This window comes from Drosophila biarmipes, chromosome X (genome assembly GCF_025231255.1).
Source record: "Drosophila biarmipes strain raj3 chromosome X, RU_DBia_V1.1, whole genome shotgun sequence".
Classification (NCBI taxonomy): domain Eukaryota; kingdom Metazoa; phylum Arthropoda; class Insecta; order Diptera; family Drosophilidae; genus Drosophila; species Drosophila biarmipes.
This window is the reverse complement of record NC_066611.1, coordinates 6,366,888-6,382,725: the sequence shown is the minus strand read 5'-3', so window position 1 is coordinate 6,382,725 and position 15,838 is coordinate 6,366,888. Positions and strand designations below refer to the sequence as shown.

Here is a 15,838-nt window from a genome sequence, read left to right as displayed (position 1 = left end):
ACTTTGGCACTGGCAATTAGACTCCTTTTTTGGTTTGGGGGAGCGAAGCGGAGCCATGGACCCATGAAAAAGGGTGTCAAGTGCGCCAAGTGGCGTTTCGAGGTCCAAGAGGTATTGATTTCGGCAGCAAATACCTCTGCTGCAGGGTTGGTAAAACGATCAATAAAACTATCAAAATTATCGATAGATACCTTTTAGAAAACAGTGATAGTTTTCGTTTTGTAGCGATAGTATTGCTCTGAATGAATTTTATATTATTAATATTTCTGGTATTTTTGAATGACCAAAATTCAAGAATGTTTTATTTTAATTACGCTAAAATGTTAATAAACTTTTATGGTTTATTTTTCCTAAATTCGATAATATCGATAGCCAAAACTATAGATGTTTACCTAGCCCCAATATCTAGCTAAAAATTTTAAAATAAAATTTAAGCCATTTCTGTCATTTCAGATACTGACATCACCAGATGAAATAAAATTTGAACAAGCAACAATTTATCATCAAATTGCCACTGCCTCGTTGAATAATTTAAGCAACAGAACTTTCCAATCGAACAGGCTTTGATAATGTGATTCAAATTGGGTTTTATTTAAAGCCTGTAATCCGACAGGGCACGTTCCACTTTCCGCTGCCCCATTGGCCCTTTAACCCTTTGTGGCCCACTACGAGGGCCTCGGCGGAGCGGCCCTTAACTCCTGATTTGTGCACACATCCATCATTATCATTATCAGCCCGGGCAGGCCCGTTGTTAGTCCACAATTGCGTTTTGTTGTGCTAACCAAAACTGTCAACATTCAGCTGCCAGTTGATGGAGCAGCCGGGTTAGTCCAAACGTTATGATAATCACCCACGATGGCATGGGTGCTCGTACTGGGGTGTCGCCCGTGATGGGATGGAGCAGGTGGCAGCCGATGGCAGGACATGGACTTGGACATGAACAGGGGCAGACGACAGGTAATAAACAATTCCATTTACCGACAGCTGTCAGCAAATAATGAAAAATTGAATAAGGGAAGAAGGGCAGGCCAAGTTCAGCCTTCAAATGCTCTGTGCTCTTGGGTTTCGAGTTCTAAAGTAAATATATTTGGTATATTTTAATACAATTCTAATGTAATTTTATTCCTGCGCGAATTCTTTAGCATCATACACAGATATTCTTTTTTGATGTGTCTTATTTTTGATCTAAAATAAGAAATAAAATAGTATTACGAGATATAATTAGATATCTCAACCATTTTTTATTTAATAGTGTATGAAATATACTATCAAAGAGTATTTTCGTTAAGATTTTTATACTGCGCGAATTCTTTAGGATTATGGGGAAATCCTATTCATTAAAAATAAAAATAAGCTATCATCCATAAATAACTAGTATAGGTTTAATAATTGTTCATCTACTGAACCCTTCCATTGAGCAGATCGAATTCTCCTCGCTGGCTCAAAAGAAAAGGGTAAAATATTGTAAAATATTGCGCATACGTCGCGTTGCACATCGTTAAGGGTGTTCCGAGGCTCCGATGGTTTGATGGTCACATGGTCAAATGGCTCGGTTGCCGAAAAGGGGGTGGTTGTGCTGCACACCACAGCCGCCATCCGCCCACAAACTGTCCAAATATGTTTGGTTTTTCAGCTGCCGTGGAACTGGAGCCCAGCAATCCCAATGTGGCGATGCAATGATGAGCGAAAAATTGACATGCATGTAATTAGTGACAAGGGGACAGTGGACTCTGCCCCATCCACCGCCGCTTTTAGCACTTGATGAGCTTTATTCGCACACGCTCGCATATGCAGCCGTATATATATCAATTATGCCGTTTATGTCCAAATGTCGAGAGTTCGCCCGCGCCCTCGAATCTGGCGAAAATTAATTTTCAACCCACTGGCACTGGATCCACAACGAATTCTCGAGCATCTTCCAAAAATACTATCAAAGAGTATTTATTAGTAAAATATCAAGGTACTTTGTCAGTATTTTATGGTGAAATATTTAATACTGAATACCAAATTTAGTAGAAATCAACATGTAGTTCTTCCTCTTTTTTAATTGATAAATTTATGTTTTTTCAGAAACACTTTATAAAAAATGTTGACAGATTAAATAAAATATAAAAATAAATGTGTACCCAATAAAAAACAATTTAATATTAATTAATTACTTCTGGTATGTTATCAACAACATTTTAAAATACCAAAAAAAAGGTTCAGATAGTTAAATAAAAATAATACCACATACAAAATATTAGGCTTTATTAAATTATAAATAATAGTTATCTACTTAGATTCAGAGATTATTTATATGTTTTTTTTTGGTACTCAGTAAATTTTGGGAGTTGCTTAGATGGAAATACTTAGTATATTAGTATATTATAGTATATAGGTATATAGTATATTAGTATATTAAGCGTATTTATGGGACTTGTGCCAGAGGCAGTGTTAAAAAGCCTTCGAGATAGAGTAGGTCAACAAATGGGGTGCCGAAAGAGGAGCCGGAAATGGAACAGGAACCGGAACAGGAGTAGGACCTGGAGTTGGAACGAAAAATGGATTCGAGATGGGCTGGGGATGGGATGGATGCCTGTCTCGTCAGCGTCACTTGTCACATTCACGTTGACTCTTTTGACACGTCGACAAATTGTCAACAACGTTGCCGCCGAAGAAGCCAAAGGACCAACAAAAACTAAGAAAAATGATCCAAAAATGCCGGCCACACTGGAATGCCTCCTGATGGGCTGCACGTGAGTGTGGATGGGGATGTGGGTTGTGGGTTCCCGGCGGCTCCCAGCGGCTCCCAGCGGCTCCCAGCGGTCCCCAGTGCAGCCGGAACAGGAGACTCCCCTATTAGCAGCCCGCTGGCATTTCCACGCTTTCGTTTTATGCGGCTCAGTGGATTTCCGTCGCACTTAACGGCATCAGTGGCAGTGACACAGGCCATGGTCCACCACTTACCACCGCTTTGCCGTGCACCCACTTTCCCGGCGACTGACTTTCCACACATTTATCAACGCCTCGCACAGCACAGTGCCGAGCAGGAACTCCGGTTCCCAGGCATTTTGCTGAAAAATGCAATTCAGCACGATTTGCATTTTAGGAACCCGGTCGCCTCCGACTCCTTCACACCCGATACGAGTGGAGGCCCAGCGAAGGCCCAAACATCACGGCCAGATCAACCGAAAGGTCTACGATATAGGATAATCCGATATCACCATGGGAACTTATTTTAAGGCGGTGTTGCGATTAGTGAGGCTCTTAAAACATGAATACAACTTTGGAAACAGTCAGTTCTAACAATATAAACTATGTCGGAACATTTTTTGGTCCTACCATTTGATTTTTTAATCATCAAACAGAATATAATGTACACTTCGATAAAAATATTTTAAAAAAACTCTTGTTACAGCTCTCTTTTTTAAAATGATAAATCTCTTTGAAAAGTAAATTGTCCTGGATTTTTAAGTAAAAAAAAGAATATGGATGCATGAAATTGTTATATGCATCATTACTATATTTTAAATTTTTAAAATTTATAATTAGTTTTTTCTGATTTAGCAATGGGCGTACACTTTAAACAGAAATAGTGTTAAGTTGCTGATTACTTCTTATTATAAGCTTACATATTTTTAAAATAAAATTACTCAAGTGTAAAAATTGCCTCTCCGAGTTTCAAAAAATATATATAAAATCGATTTAATAGTCATACAGTTCTTAATCTTAAGTAATTATACGTTATTATTATTTTAATAATTTTCCGGTTACTCGAAGCAAAGATAAGTTGCTGATAACTTTTTATTAGAAGTACAAAAACTTTTTAAATAAAATTACTCAAGTGTAAAAAATTGCCTCTCCTAGTTTCAAAAAATATATATAAAATCGATTTAATAGTTGTACACTTCTTAATCTTAAGTAATTATACGTTATTATTATTTTAGTCATTTTCCAGTTACTCGACTGATTGTTAAGGAATTCCCGAGACCACATTCGCTCCACAAACATGGGTCTAAATGGGTCTGGCCAGATGCAGGCGAGCCCATTGGTCTTCGAACATAACTCTTTTGCGCCCTGACCGCTTCAGACAGTTGGAATTACGAGCACTTCCGGATGCTTCGGCAAATAATTAAGACTCCGTTTTAGAGTGGAGCTACCATATTTTATCCGTGGCGATTTCGTGCCGGCACATCAATCAAAGTAAATATGTGAGTGCGGGGGCGGCAATTTCCATGCGAATGTGTTTCAAGTGCCTTTCCCAGTTATAAATTTCCGCACACATCCTTGCACAAGGACGAAGGACGAAGGCCACGGGCAGGGAGCCGGGAGCAGGAAACACGGACACGGAGGCACCGAATGCATTCCACTCACGGCAATGGGGAAAGTGTCAAGTTAATGCCAGCAGCGATGGCAGCAACAACGACTGCAAGGACATTGCCCACCCAGGGGACACAAGACTCGAAACACACCCACCACCCACCAACGCCCACCTCCCTTTGCCACCCCCTTCACCTAATGACTGCGTTGACGGCGTCATTTGCCTGGCCAAAAGGTAAGAGGCATCGCAAGCCGAAAGTCACCCAACCCAAAAAGAAAGTTCAACTGGAAAATACCTCTTACCTAGGGGACTTTTGCCTGGGGTTAAGGGGAGAAATCCACAAATATTTTATTTTTTTAGCACTTTTATTCACATGAAAATATACTATTTTTAGGGAATTTTAGTTGTCATAAATGTCTGATTAAAAGTTGAAAGCCTAAACTGATTATTTGTATTTACTTATATTATTTTATTTTTAACATGTATTTTATTTTTATATTTTGCTTTTATATTTGAACTTTTTCCTTTAAAAAATGCTCAAAAACCTTAATATATCATGCCATATCAGTTCAGTTTCTATTATAGTTTTTGATATATCTTTTGAATATATATTTTTAAATTGAATCTTTGAGATATACCATTTTCTAACAACTTTTTGTGGTTAGTTTGTATTCTATACTACGTGTATAATTTTTTTAATATCACTACCGTTTTTATTTTAATTATTAAAACAAAATAGTGTCAAATAAAATACTTATTTATACTGAATAATTTTTATAAAAGCTGTAAAATAAAATTGTTGTGCAAATTAGGATTGTTATTACATATATATCTTTGGAGTTTGTACGATTGGTTATGGCTTCTTCTGCCAAAATTAAGAAAACACTCTTAAAAGCAGCTAAAGATTTTAATTATAGTTTTTACCACACTTAAATTTAAAATATTTATACCTTTTTTAGGACTATAAATACCAGACCATTATGCTTACAGCACTTTCTAGATCCCATATACCCTTGCCTCCACTGCACAACACTTTCCAAAAGCACTTGTCTGAATGATTTGGGAAATAACAAGATGCCTGCCTCATCCCCGAATGATTGCTTCTGGGCCTCCTGCCCCGCACATTTTCGCGCAGTGCAGACCAAGACCAAGTTATAATGATGCCACTTGGCTGACTGCTGTTGATGTTGCTGCTGCTGTTGTCGTTTAGCTGCTAAGGCGATGCCAGCATTTTGGACGCTCTTTGGACTCTTCAGACAAGTCAAAAGGACTCGAGCTGACAATGATATGTGCCCGGCACCCCGGGAAGGTGGGTACTCGGGTGGCTGGGTAGCTAGATGGCGGGCAAATCTGGCGGGCGCCTCCCAGTCGGAGCCTGGGTGGAGCGGAAATATTGCTGACAGTTGTGGCATATTATCATACGGCAGTGTCCTTGCTGCGAGCTGAGTCCTGGCTCCGTGTCCTGCCACATTAGCCGTCGCGTGCTCGGCAATCGCTCGACATTTGTCGCATCCCATGACAGATGCAGTTCCCACCTCCCAGCTCCCAGCTCCAGTCCCATTTTCCACTTCAGGATTCAAGGCGGCCCTTTGATCTCTTTGAAAAAACCCATTGAACCGAATAAAAAGATGTTCATCCACGTTTAATTTGGCGGAATGCAGCCTCTGACTAAATATTTTGAAAAATGTTTTAAATTAAATGAGTAACAAGCAAATATTAATAGAAATTTATAGTCACATTTGGTATTTTGTAATACTGATATTTTTAGTATTATGTTGGATCAAGAGAGCAAACAATACAACAGTCTTGTGGAAAGTTACCTGAATTATATAAACGTACTTAATATTCTGCCTCGTGTTTCTACCAATTCTTGAAATTTGCGATCTTTAAACAAAACAGACCCATCAAACAACCGTCTGCAGGCGAAGTGTTTGCCATTGTCTCGCAAGTTTGGAAATTCTACAGAAACCAGAAGCACACCTTCCCTCGATTGGGGTTTTGGCAAATAGTGCCGATTAAGCAAACTCCTATTCAGAGCGACTCTTGGGCAAACAGCGGATGCAAACATGGATGGGGAGTTGCGATCCCGAGATCGTATTTATCCGGGGCAAACAAGAGGGGCTTGTCGGCTGGTGGGGCTATAAAGGCGCAAGGGAACTCTTTCCGAGGCACAGTTCCCAGTCCGAACCACCTCAAGATGCGATTCCTCTGCCTGCTGATCCTCTCCTGCCTCCTGGCGGTGGCCAGTTCCTCCTCGACGTCCACCAACGCCACCACCGAGGCCTCCACGAGCACGAGCTCCACCACCACCACCACGGAGGCGTCCACCGCCGACAAGAAGGTGAAACACGTGGTTCACTGGAGTGCACAGATCCACCGTCCCGGCACGGTCATAACGATCCACCACCACAGGGGGACCGGGGAGGAGGAGCAGCACAGGGAGAGGGTGAATCCTTGCGAGCGGGAGGACCCCAGGGAGAGGAGGGAGAACAGGGAAGGAGAGGAGCGCAGGGAAATCAGGAGGAGCGGGCTTACCAGTCTCAGGGGCTGAACAACCCAACGAATCTATACGAAACTGACCCACTGATCCTATCCAAAACAATGATTGTATCCCATCCAAATTTAAGTCTTCTAAATAAAGCACTAAATCAGCATAATAATAAAAAGTGTCTGGGATATATTTATGGGAAAAAGTAGTCTCTAGGAATCACAGGATCTGTTCTGATACACAATATAATTATGTTACTTAAGAATTCAACAATTTTTTTTAAGTTCATAAAATATTTTCAAAATATTTAAAACATATAACAATTTTATTTTTTTTCTCTTAGGCCTCGAACATTTTCTTAGATTTTTAAAATAGGCTTTTGCCCCGTACTCCCTCTCTTCAGTGTTTTTGAATCCTTTTTCAAGAAGCCTTTTTAAAGTGCGTATATTAAATACCAGATTCTTAATTTTGGCCACATGCTATGATCTTTCTAAAAAATAAATGCCTACAATAAAGGTTACAAGCTCTGAAGCTTTTTTAAACGCTACTCCTAAATTCTACTAAAATTCAAGAACTAAATTCCTAGTACGTAAGTTTAGTTTATTCCTAGATTTGTTTGTCGAAATAAAACCAAACGTTCTTAATAATGTTACATAATTTTGAAGGCTCTCCAACTTGCGCCATCTGCTGTTCAACTTCCTGTGGTTGTGAAATATGGTTAAGCTTTCGAGCACCCTTTCAAAGCGTTCTCCGCAAATTTAGATAGTTGGGAATTGGTAAATCTCGCTCAAGGGGTATTTTGTTATCTCCTTAAATAAGGGATATTTTATTAAGACTCAGGAAAACGCTACTAGAATAACACTACTTTACACATTACATTGTAAATGGGTACATAAATAATAAAAAAAAGTTTTTGAATCGAAAAGAATACATATTAGATGGAGTCCTTTGACAGGCTGTGTGGCTGGATGGTCAGCAAGATGTCATCGGCGTTCTTGAACTTCAGCGATATGTTCTCAACGAACTCCAGCTTTTCCAGTTCAAAATCGCTCTGAAAGTCAAACTGCGAGATCAGCTTGACCAAGAACACCTTCATGATGAAGAGCCCATAGCGGCGTCCTGAAACAGAAATAAGAAAAATATTAAGCATTTTTGTGTTTTCAGCATAAATAGCATCCCTTGTCAAATATCCATTTGACCAAAAACCGTATTTTTCAAACAATTTGATGTATCCATTTCGGATACATCAAAAAAATGAAAACTGAAACTTTCCCAAAAGTCTTCTTTCCTATGCAGGTAGTATATAAGTCGGAACCAGCCGGATCGGACAACTATATCTTATAGCTCCCATAGGAACTATCGGGGAAAAAGTTATATCTTTGGTGTTTTTTTACATATACCTTTCTAAGCTTGGATATAACATTTTTAAATAAGTTGTGAATTTCAAATTAAATTTTATCAAAGTCGGAGGACTATATCATATAGCTCCCATAGGAACAATCGGAAAATTAGTGGTAAAATAATAATGAAAAATTATATCTTCGGGGTTTTATAACTTATAACCTTCTACGCTTGGAAATAACATTTTTTAATTGGTTTTGAATTTCGAATTAAATTTTATCAAAATCGCTGCCATAGGAACGATCAGAAAATTAGTCGGAAAACATAAAATAAAAATTATATCTTTTGTGTTTTTTAACATATAACCTTATAAGCTTGGGAATGACATTTTTTAATTAGTTCTGAATCTCGAATGCAATGTTATTAAAATCGGATGACTATAACTTATAGTTGTCATAGGAACGATCGGATAATTGAGGGGAAATAATAGGAAACATATTATAGCTTTGGGGCTTTTTGACTTATTATCTAATAATATTGGGAATATACATTTTTATATTTTTAAGAATTTTGAATTCAATTTAATAAAATTATTGATTATTTTTTGCAACTGCAAGGGTATACAAACTTCGTCTAAAATGTCTACTTTGTGTTACAAAAAGTACGACATTTTCTCAAATAAAACCAATTTTCTTTTTAATATAATAATAGAAAAAATGGGTTTTGACTTAAATTTGAATCCAATTTTAATATAAAATATAGCGTTAATTTCCTTCACTTACCTATACAGGAACGAAGACCACTGGAGAAGGGCAGGAAGCTGTAGGAGTGTCGTCGATCCCGCTGCCTTCGCGGCTGCCCGGACCCCGGTCCTGCGGCATCCTGGCCACCGGCCTGCTGCCCCTGCGCCTGATCCCGATCCTGGTCCTGGTCCTGGTCCTGCTCGAGGAACCTCTGCGGGTCGAACTGCTTGGCGGTGGCGCCCCACCAGCGCTCGTCGCGCTGCATGTTGAAGGTGTCCAGCACCACGATGCTGTTCTGGGGCACGATGGCCTCCCGCGCCCTGCCCGCCAGCTGGAAGTCGCGGCTGACGTGGCGCAGGTTCATCGGCACGGTGGCCAGCAGACGCAGCGACTCGCTGACGAAGGCGTCCAGGTAGCGCAGCTGCTGCAGCTGCTCCAGGCCCACCTGGCCGCTGTCCGGCACCAGGGACCTGATCTCCGCCAGCAGGCGCCGCCGGCAGTCGCCCTTGTTGGTGGCCAGGCAGAGCAGGGCCATCGTGATGCTGTTGGACACCGTCTCGAAGGACTGAAATGGTCAGTAAGTCCAGAAAGTTAACACGTAATTGTTTTAGAAATGTCATAGTAGAATATGAATAATTGAATTGTTTAATAAATAAATATAAGTGTATAATTAATAAGTTTTTTTGTACTTGGAGCGTTAGGAGGAAGGAAAACCAAAAATAGATTTAAATGTATTTAAAGACTCAAGATATATAAACCATAATTTATTACATTAATTGTACATTATTAAAATAGGACGTATTCATATGAATCGATATCCTAGTTGTATGATATGTTTGTACCTAAATATATCAAAACATAAAAATACATACCTACATTATAAAAAGAAAGTATAGTAGAAAGAAATATTGTAACCAAATTATTTGTAAGTTGGATTTGTTGAAGAAATACATAAGTACTACTAAGTACATACAAAAGTCTTTATAGTTTAGTTTGCTTTATTAAAAATAATAATATACTATTAAAGTGAAATTTGTAGTACAATTTTATACCACATCTTCTTATTATATTGATATTATATATTATATTATTTTACTATTATACTGATATTTTATGTATATATACCACATTTTATACGTAAAATTGTATGTTTATATTAGCAAAGAAGTACTTATTCTACTTATGGAGAACGGATATTGTTTTAATTCGCTTTTGTGGAAAGTTACCTGAATTATATAAACGTACTTAATATTCTGCCTCGTGTTTCTACCAATTCTTGAAATTTGCAATCTTTAAACAAAACAGACCCATCAAACAACCGTCTGCAGGCGAAGTGTTTGCCATTGTCTCGCAAGTTTGGAAATTCTACAGAAACCAGAAGCACACCTTCCCTCGATTGGGGTTTTGGCAAATAGTGCCGATTAAGCAAACTCCTATTCAGAGCGACTCTTGGGCAAACAGCGGATGCAAACATGGATGGGGAGTTGCGATCCCGAGATCGTATTTATCCGGGGCAAACAAGAGGGGCTTGTCGGCTGGTGGGGCTATAAAGGCGCAAGGGAACTCTTTCCGAGGCACAGTTCCCAGTCCGAACCACCTCAAGATGCGATTCCTCTGCCTGCTGATCCTCTCCTGCCTCCTGGCGGTGGCCAGTTCCTCCTCGACGTCCACCAACGCCACCACCGAGGCCTCCACGAGCACGAGCTCCACCACCACCACCACGGAGGCGTCCACCGCCGACAAGAAGGTGAAACACGTGGTTCACTGGAGTGCACAGATCCACCGTCCCGGCACGGTCATAACGATCCACCACCACAGGGGGAACGGGGAGGAGGAGCAGCACAGGGAGAGGGTGAATCCTTGCGAGCGGGAGGACCCCAGGGAGAGGAGGGAGAACAGGGAAGGAGAGGAGCGCAGGGAAATCAGGAGGAGCGGGCTTACCAGTCTCAGGGGCTGAACAACCCAACGAATCTATACGAAGCTGACCCACTGATCCTATCCAGAACAATGATTGTATCCCATCCAAATTTAAGTCTTCTAAATAAAGCACTAAATCAGCATAATAATGAACTTGTTTCAATAAATGGAAATATTAAAATAATATCTACAGGGGTTTACCATTATAAAGAATGATATTTTATAACTCACCACCAGAACCATCGACTGCGCCTCGTGCATGATCTCCTCGAGCGTCATCTCCCCGTTGGCGGCCAGCTGGAAGATCTGCTCGATGAAAATACGCCGCTGCCAGCCGGCGGAGGAGTCCTCGCCAGCCTTGTCCCCCGACCCGACGGCGTCCCTCAGCCGCCAGTTGCGGTGCTTCGTCCTCACAATCTCGCCCACAAAGTCGGCCAGCAACTTGCAGCACTTCCTGGACTCCTCGTAGAGCTCCGGGGCCAGGAGGCGGTGCAGCAGGTCGATCTGGAGCCAGGGCTTCACCACCCGAACGGCCGAGATCTCCAGGAGGCTGGTGGGGATTGGGTTCTGTGAGAGGGGAATGCATAAGATGGGGCCTTCGCCACTCACCGCTTGTAACTGTGGGCGATGTGCGCGTCATCTATTTGGGTGAAATTGGTTGGAGTGCCCATAATAGTCACTGGAAGTACGTGGAGGAATGTATTTGATTCAAAAATAAATAATACAATACATATTTTAGGATAAAACCAAGGGAATAACAATGTTAACACTAAATTCTATATGTTTATGAGGTATTTTCGATTTACATTGATAATATAGATTTAAAAAAATTGTTTTTGAGATGAAAAAGTATAATAAATATCTCTCCTAAAAGTTAATGAGATATTATTTTGGGATGATAATATATTGATAGTCTTTGAGATAGACTAGTTCCATAAAAAGTAATAATCTTAAAACTAATGAGATTACCAAAAAAAAAAAAGAAATACAATAAGGTTTTAGGATGATAATACATTGATAATACAGTGTTTAAGATAGACTAGTTCCAAAAATATTAACTTTCTTAAATGTAATAAGATTACCAAATAAAAAACCTTTCAGATATTATTTAAAGATAATACAACAAAATATAATATTCTTTCTTACAGATATTGAATGCAAACATTTTTTCTATACCTATATCATTTTCACACCTTCACAATCAACCAATCGATTCAAACACCCATAACTGAATGTCAATATTTTGATTTCGCTTCAAGAGCGATTTCAAGGGGTTTGGGGTAATTATATAAGTTTGAATGGGATTTTGGATTAGGAAGATGGGTGGTGGGGTTCCGCATACGTGAGGCGCATGGAAACGGGGGGAACGTGCCGCCCCTCGAAGGGAGGTGAATGCAATTACCTATTTATTTATCTATTCCGCAAGGGGTATTACAAATGGGGGTCAGCTGCAATCAATTGATGATCGTTTGTAATGGAATTTCGATCAAAGAAGAGCAATTAGTTTGCAACCTTAGTTTTAGGCTAAGCAATTTTTTTTAAATACCTATCTTTTCAATTTAAAAATAATAAATATCAAATATTAAAATGTAATTGGTTAGCAATTATAGTTTAAGGGTAAACCATATTTTGCAATATATTATTGTATTTAAGGTAAAAAAGTTATAAGGTACGAAAGTTTTTATTTTTTAGTATTAAAATACCAAAAAGTAGTATTATTATTATTATTTCTAACTCTAGCGATCAATCCATTATCTGTATTAGTTATTAAAATGAAATATTTTAACCACCTAAAATCCCTCCTTAACCTAATAGAATAAAAGGCAATGACTACTTACAACAGGAAATTAGTTATTAAAATGAAATATTTTAACCACCTAAAATCCCTCTTTAACCTAATAGAATAAAAGGCAATGACTACTTACAACAGGAAACCTCCAGAACAGCCCGACTGAGCAAATCCTCGGCATCGGTGAACTTCACGGCCTTTCCATGGAGATGGGGTTGCGATGCAAACTGCTCGATTATCTGGTTGCCCACCGAGTTGAAGACGTCGAAGAAACCGGCCACTATATTGTGACTGAAGGCTGGGTTCAGTTGCTTTCTGCGCAATTTCCAACGCTGTCCTGTAATAAAAGAATTGTATGAGCTCAAAGTCTTGGAGATTTCTGGGATATCCAGGGTACTTACCTCTGGCATGGAGCAAGCCGCGTCGCACGAAGAAGCCATCCTGCAGGAAGGTCTTGTCGAGGCATTCTGGGGCATTCAGGATGCATTCCATGCCAGCTGGGTCATCGATATAGAGGAGGACGCGGGTGCCCACGAGGACGGCCATGGGGCGCTGGAAGTACTCCCGGTATTGGGTAACCTTCTCCAGAATGCCTGAAAATTAATAAGTTCCAAGAAAAAAGATAATAAAATGTTATTTGTAGCCCATAGATTTTGCATTATTTGTATTTTTATCTTTCTTTTTATTATTTTCAGAGTTTATGATTATGGATTACCGTGTATTGGTAATACACTCAAAGAAAAAATGTCTGTAAATTATTATTAAAAAAAACATTTGGTAGTAAAGCGTTAAAATAGATTTTCAAGATCAATAAGATAATGTTACAACTCAAATTAAATGTACATATATAACATGAGAATTATTTTAAACAAATTGTTTAATGAAATTTGAAGCTAAAACTAAACTAAACAAACTAAATGTAGAATATTACACTCAAAAAGAAGATCAATGCTAATTTTTTTTAAATAAAAAGAAAATATTTTTTTAATAAAGTAAATTAAAAAAAAAAAAACTATTATTTTCCATTTTTTTTGTAAGATTATTACTCTCAAAAAAAAGGTATAAGTAGTATATACCACGAAAATATTTGTTTAATAAAGTAAAGTTTTTTATAAACTATTATTTTCCATTTTTTGTAAGATTATTACTCTCAAAAAAAAGGTCAATTTTTTTTTAATGGTATAAGTAGTATATACCAAGAAAATGTTTTTTAAATAAAGTAAATTTTTTAAAAAACTATTATTTTCCATTTTTTTTTTTGTAAGATTCTTACTCTCAAAAAAAAAGGTCAATTTTTTTTTAATAAAAATGGTATAAGTAGTATATACCTAGAAAATATTTTTTAAATAAAGTAAATTTTTCAAAAACTATTAGTTTCCATTTTCTTTTAAATTTCTTTTTAAATTTTAAATTTGAGTTCGAATAAATTTTGAATGCAGTTATTATTTCCGCATTTAGGGACTCTTCACTCAACTGTTGGGGTGCAGGTTGACGCAGAGCAGGATCCACAGGATGGGCTGCTGCACCACGCCGCGCCACCCGTTCAGCTGCCAGATGAGCCGCCAGCACTTTCGCTGCTGCCAGGCGAGGAGCACCGCCAGGAGGGCGCCACATGCCCAGAGGGCCACGCTCAGGTGCATCGCTGTCGCTCCGATCCCCACCAGCTCTCTATGGCCTAATGCGGTGCTTTGTAGGCAGCTCGTTGATTTCTCCTCGAACGTGGTTCGTGGCTCGGTGGCTCAGTGGCTCGGATGGAGGTGGCTAAGACTAGACTTGAAGCTATGCGAACTGATCGGTTGGGCCAACGGTTGACAACTGCCGAAATGTGCGAGACACAATTATTGGCAGCACCGCTGTCCACCACAGAAATGGCTTTATTAATGGCCCAGTGGACAGTGGGAGGTATTTACGGTTCAATATATTATTTTTTACCCTTCAAAACACTGTTTAAATTTCGCTTAATTTATTAAACCATTATTATAAGGGTTTAAACCATCGGACTTCCTTATTCAAAACGTATCTATAAAATATATGAACGATCATAGACATTTTCGTAGGTGTTTTTAAAAACATGTTAATTATGGTAGCACCCCTCGTAATTATTAATTTTATAATATATTTCGACTTTAAATCTTTCTCAACCCATGGTATAACAAACTTCCAGCGAATACAATTTCTTACGCGGTTTGATTCTGACAATAAGCAATATTTAAACTTAATAAAGTCTGGAGATCTCTCTATACGGACAGACATACGGACAAAGCTTAACTGACTTCCTAGTATTTCTGATCAAAAATACATACAAATGCATATGATTATTCTTTATAGGTTTCACAACGTTTAGATAACATTCTAAGCTATATATATTTATTAAATTTTGCTAATACTTTTAGCAAATTATATTTAAAATATTCAGTTAATGTTTCACATTAATGCTTTGACATTTTTATTTATTTATAAAATCATTCTATTATAAAGCATATACAAATACTTTTGCTTGCTATGATATGACATCTTAATTGAAGAAATCAAAGTTCAAGCGTGCTTTTTTTCATCAGACAGGTTCCCAATAGAAATGAGATAACCCTAACCATATGCATATGTATTTACATCGACGACTTCAAAAGTGCACTCAATGAAGATTAGATACTGCAGGTTGATCGGCGGAAAAAGCCAGCAAAACTGATCGATAGAACTCAATAATCCGCACAAACCAGCCCAATAAAGCCAGTGCATATGTGTTCCTATGTCTGAATGGAATCCGATAATCTTATCTGTTAGCGCTAACAGTTCGTTGATCTGTTAGTGGAGCAACTAGTAAACCTAGGGCGCCTGAGTGGGTGCTTAGTAACAGTGACTGTTATAATAAAAATGTTAGGATTATTTATATTTACTTAAAAGCATATAACTTTTGTAAAAACGCATAAAATATGTTTGTTTTTTGATAGAACGTCAACTAAAAAATGAAAGTACAAGACCTTATTATTGTAATGGAAAAAATATGGAAATATGTGATCTCAGATAGTATGGGTTTATAAAGAGTGTTATATAAGAAATATAATAATTTAAAGAAAATTTATATTTTGTACTTGATAATATATTATATCTTTATCCCTTTGTGTAAATCGATATTGAATTTTTTCCTTTATTAGTTACTAGTTTTCAAACATTTTATGGAAGTACGTACACTTCAAATAGGGTTAACGATCCACTAACCCTCTCAAGATTAGCTGCCAATCAGGTTTAATTTAGCTACC

General features: G+C 38.3%; 2 protein-coding genes and 1 long non-coding RNA gene across 6 annotated transcripts; 2 read left to right on the top strand and 1 right to left on the bottom strand.

The window, feature by feature from the left end:
- Nucleotides 1–597: 597 nt before the first annotated feature.
- On the top strand, nucleotides 598–4,316 carry LOC127011001 (uncharacterized). 2 transcript variants are annotated; one of them, XR_007763996.1, is made up of 3 exons: nucleotides 598–957; nucleotides 3,941–4,193; nucleotides 4,248–4,316. It is a non-coding gene; the product is annotated as an uncharacterized LOC127011001 (long non-coding RNA). The 2 variants fall into 2 exon arrangements; XR_007763995.1 differs by having other exon boundaries at nucleotides 3,930–4,193.
- A 2,184-nt stretch (nucleotides 4,317–6,500) lies between these two features.
- Nucleotides 6,501–6,854, top strand: LOC122818662 (uncharacterized). The gene has a single exon (XM_044093563.1). The coding sequence runs from the start codon at nucleotides 6,501–6,503 to the stop codon at nucleotides 6,852–6,854; it is 354 nt and encodes a 117-aa protein (XP_043949498.1).
- A 732-nt stretch (nucleotides 6,855–7,586) lies between these two features.
- Nucleotides 7,587–15,473, bottom strand: LOC108024416 (probable cytochrome P450 318a1). Of its 3 annotated transcripts, XM_044093078.2 has the most exons (8): nucleotides 15,192–15,473; nucleotides 14,056–14,396; nucleotides 12,983–13,174; nucleotides 12,718–12,918; nucleotides 11,402–11,471; nucleotides 11,024–11,342; nucleotides 8,915–9,440; nucleotides 7,587–7,910 (listed from the first exon to the last, which is right to left on the bottom strand). In XM_044093078.2, exons 2-8 carry the CDS (start codon nucleotides 14,219–14,221, stop codon nucleotides 7,726–7,728), a joined length of 1,659 nt encoding a protein of 552 aa, XP_043949013.1. In that variant the 5' UTR covers nucleotides 14,222–14,396; nucleotides 15,192–15,473; the 3' UTR covers nucleotides 7,587–7,725. The 3 variants fall into 3 exon arrangements, with proteins under 3 accessions (XP_043949013.1, XP_016949821.1, XP_043949014.1); XM_017094332.3 differs by lacking the exon at nucleotides 15,192–15,473 and having other exon boundaries at nucleotides 14,056–14,993; XM_044093079.2 differs by lacking the exons at nucleotides 12,718–12,918; nucleotides 12,983–13,174; nucleotides 14,056–14,396; nucleotides 15,192–15,473 and adding an exon at nucleotides 11,969–12,003.
- Between the last annotated feature and the right edge of the window lie 365 nt (nucleotides 15,474–15,838).

Bases quoted from the DNA above. Each gene is read 5' to 3' on its own strand.
- LOC122818662 (XM_044093563.1), top strand. From the start codon at position 6,501: ATGCGATTCCTCTGCCTGCTGATCCTCTCCTGCCTCCTGGCGGTGGCC.
- LOC108024416 (XM_044093078.2), bottom strand. From the start codon at position 14,221: ATGCACCTGAGCGTGGCCCTCTGGGCATGTGGCGCCCTCCTGGCGGTG. The intron at 11,472-12,717 runs GTAAGTAGTCAT...ACGTACTTCCAG, and splicing joins TGTTCTGGAGGTTTCCTGTT to TGACTATTATGGGCACTCCA. The intron at 11,343-11,401 runs GTGAGTGGCGAA...AATCCCCACCAG, and splicing joins ATCGCCCACAGTTACAAGCG to CCTCCTGGAGATCTCGGCCG.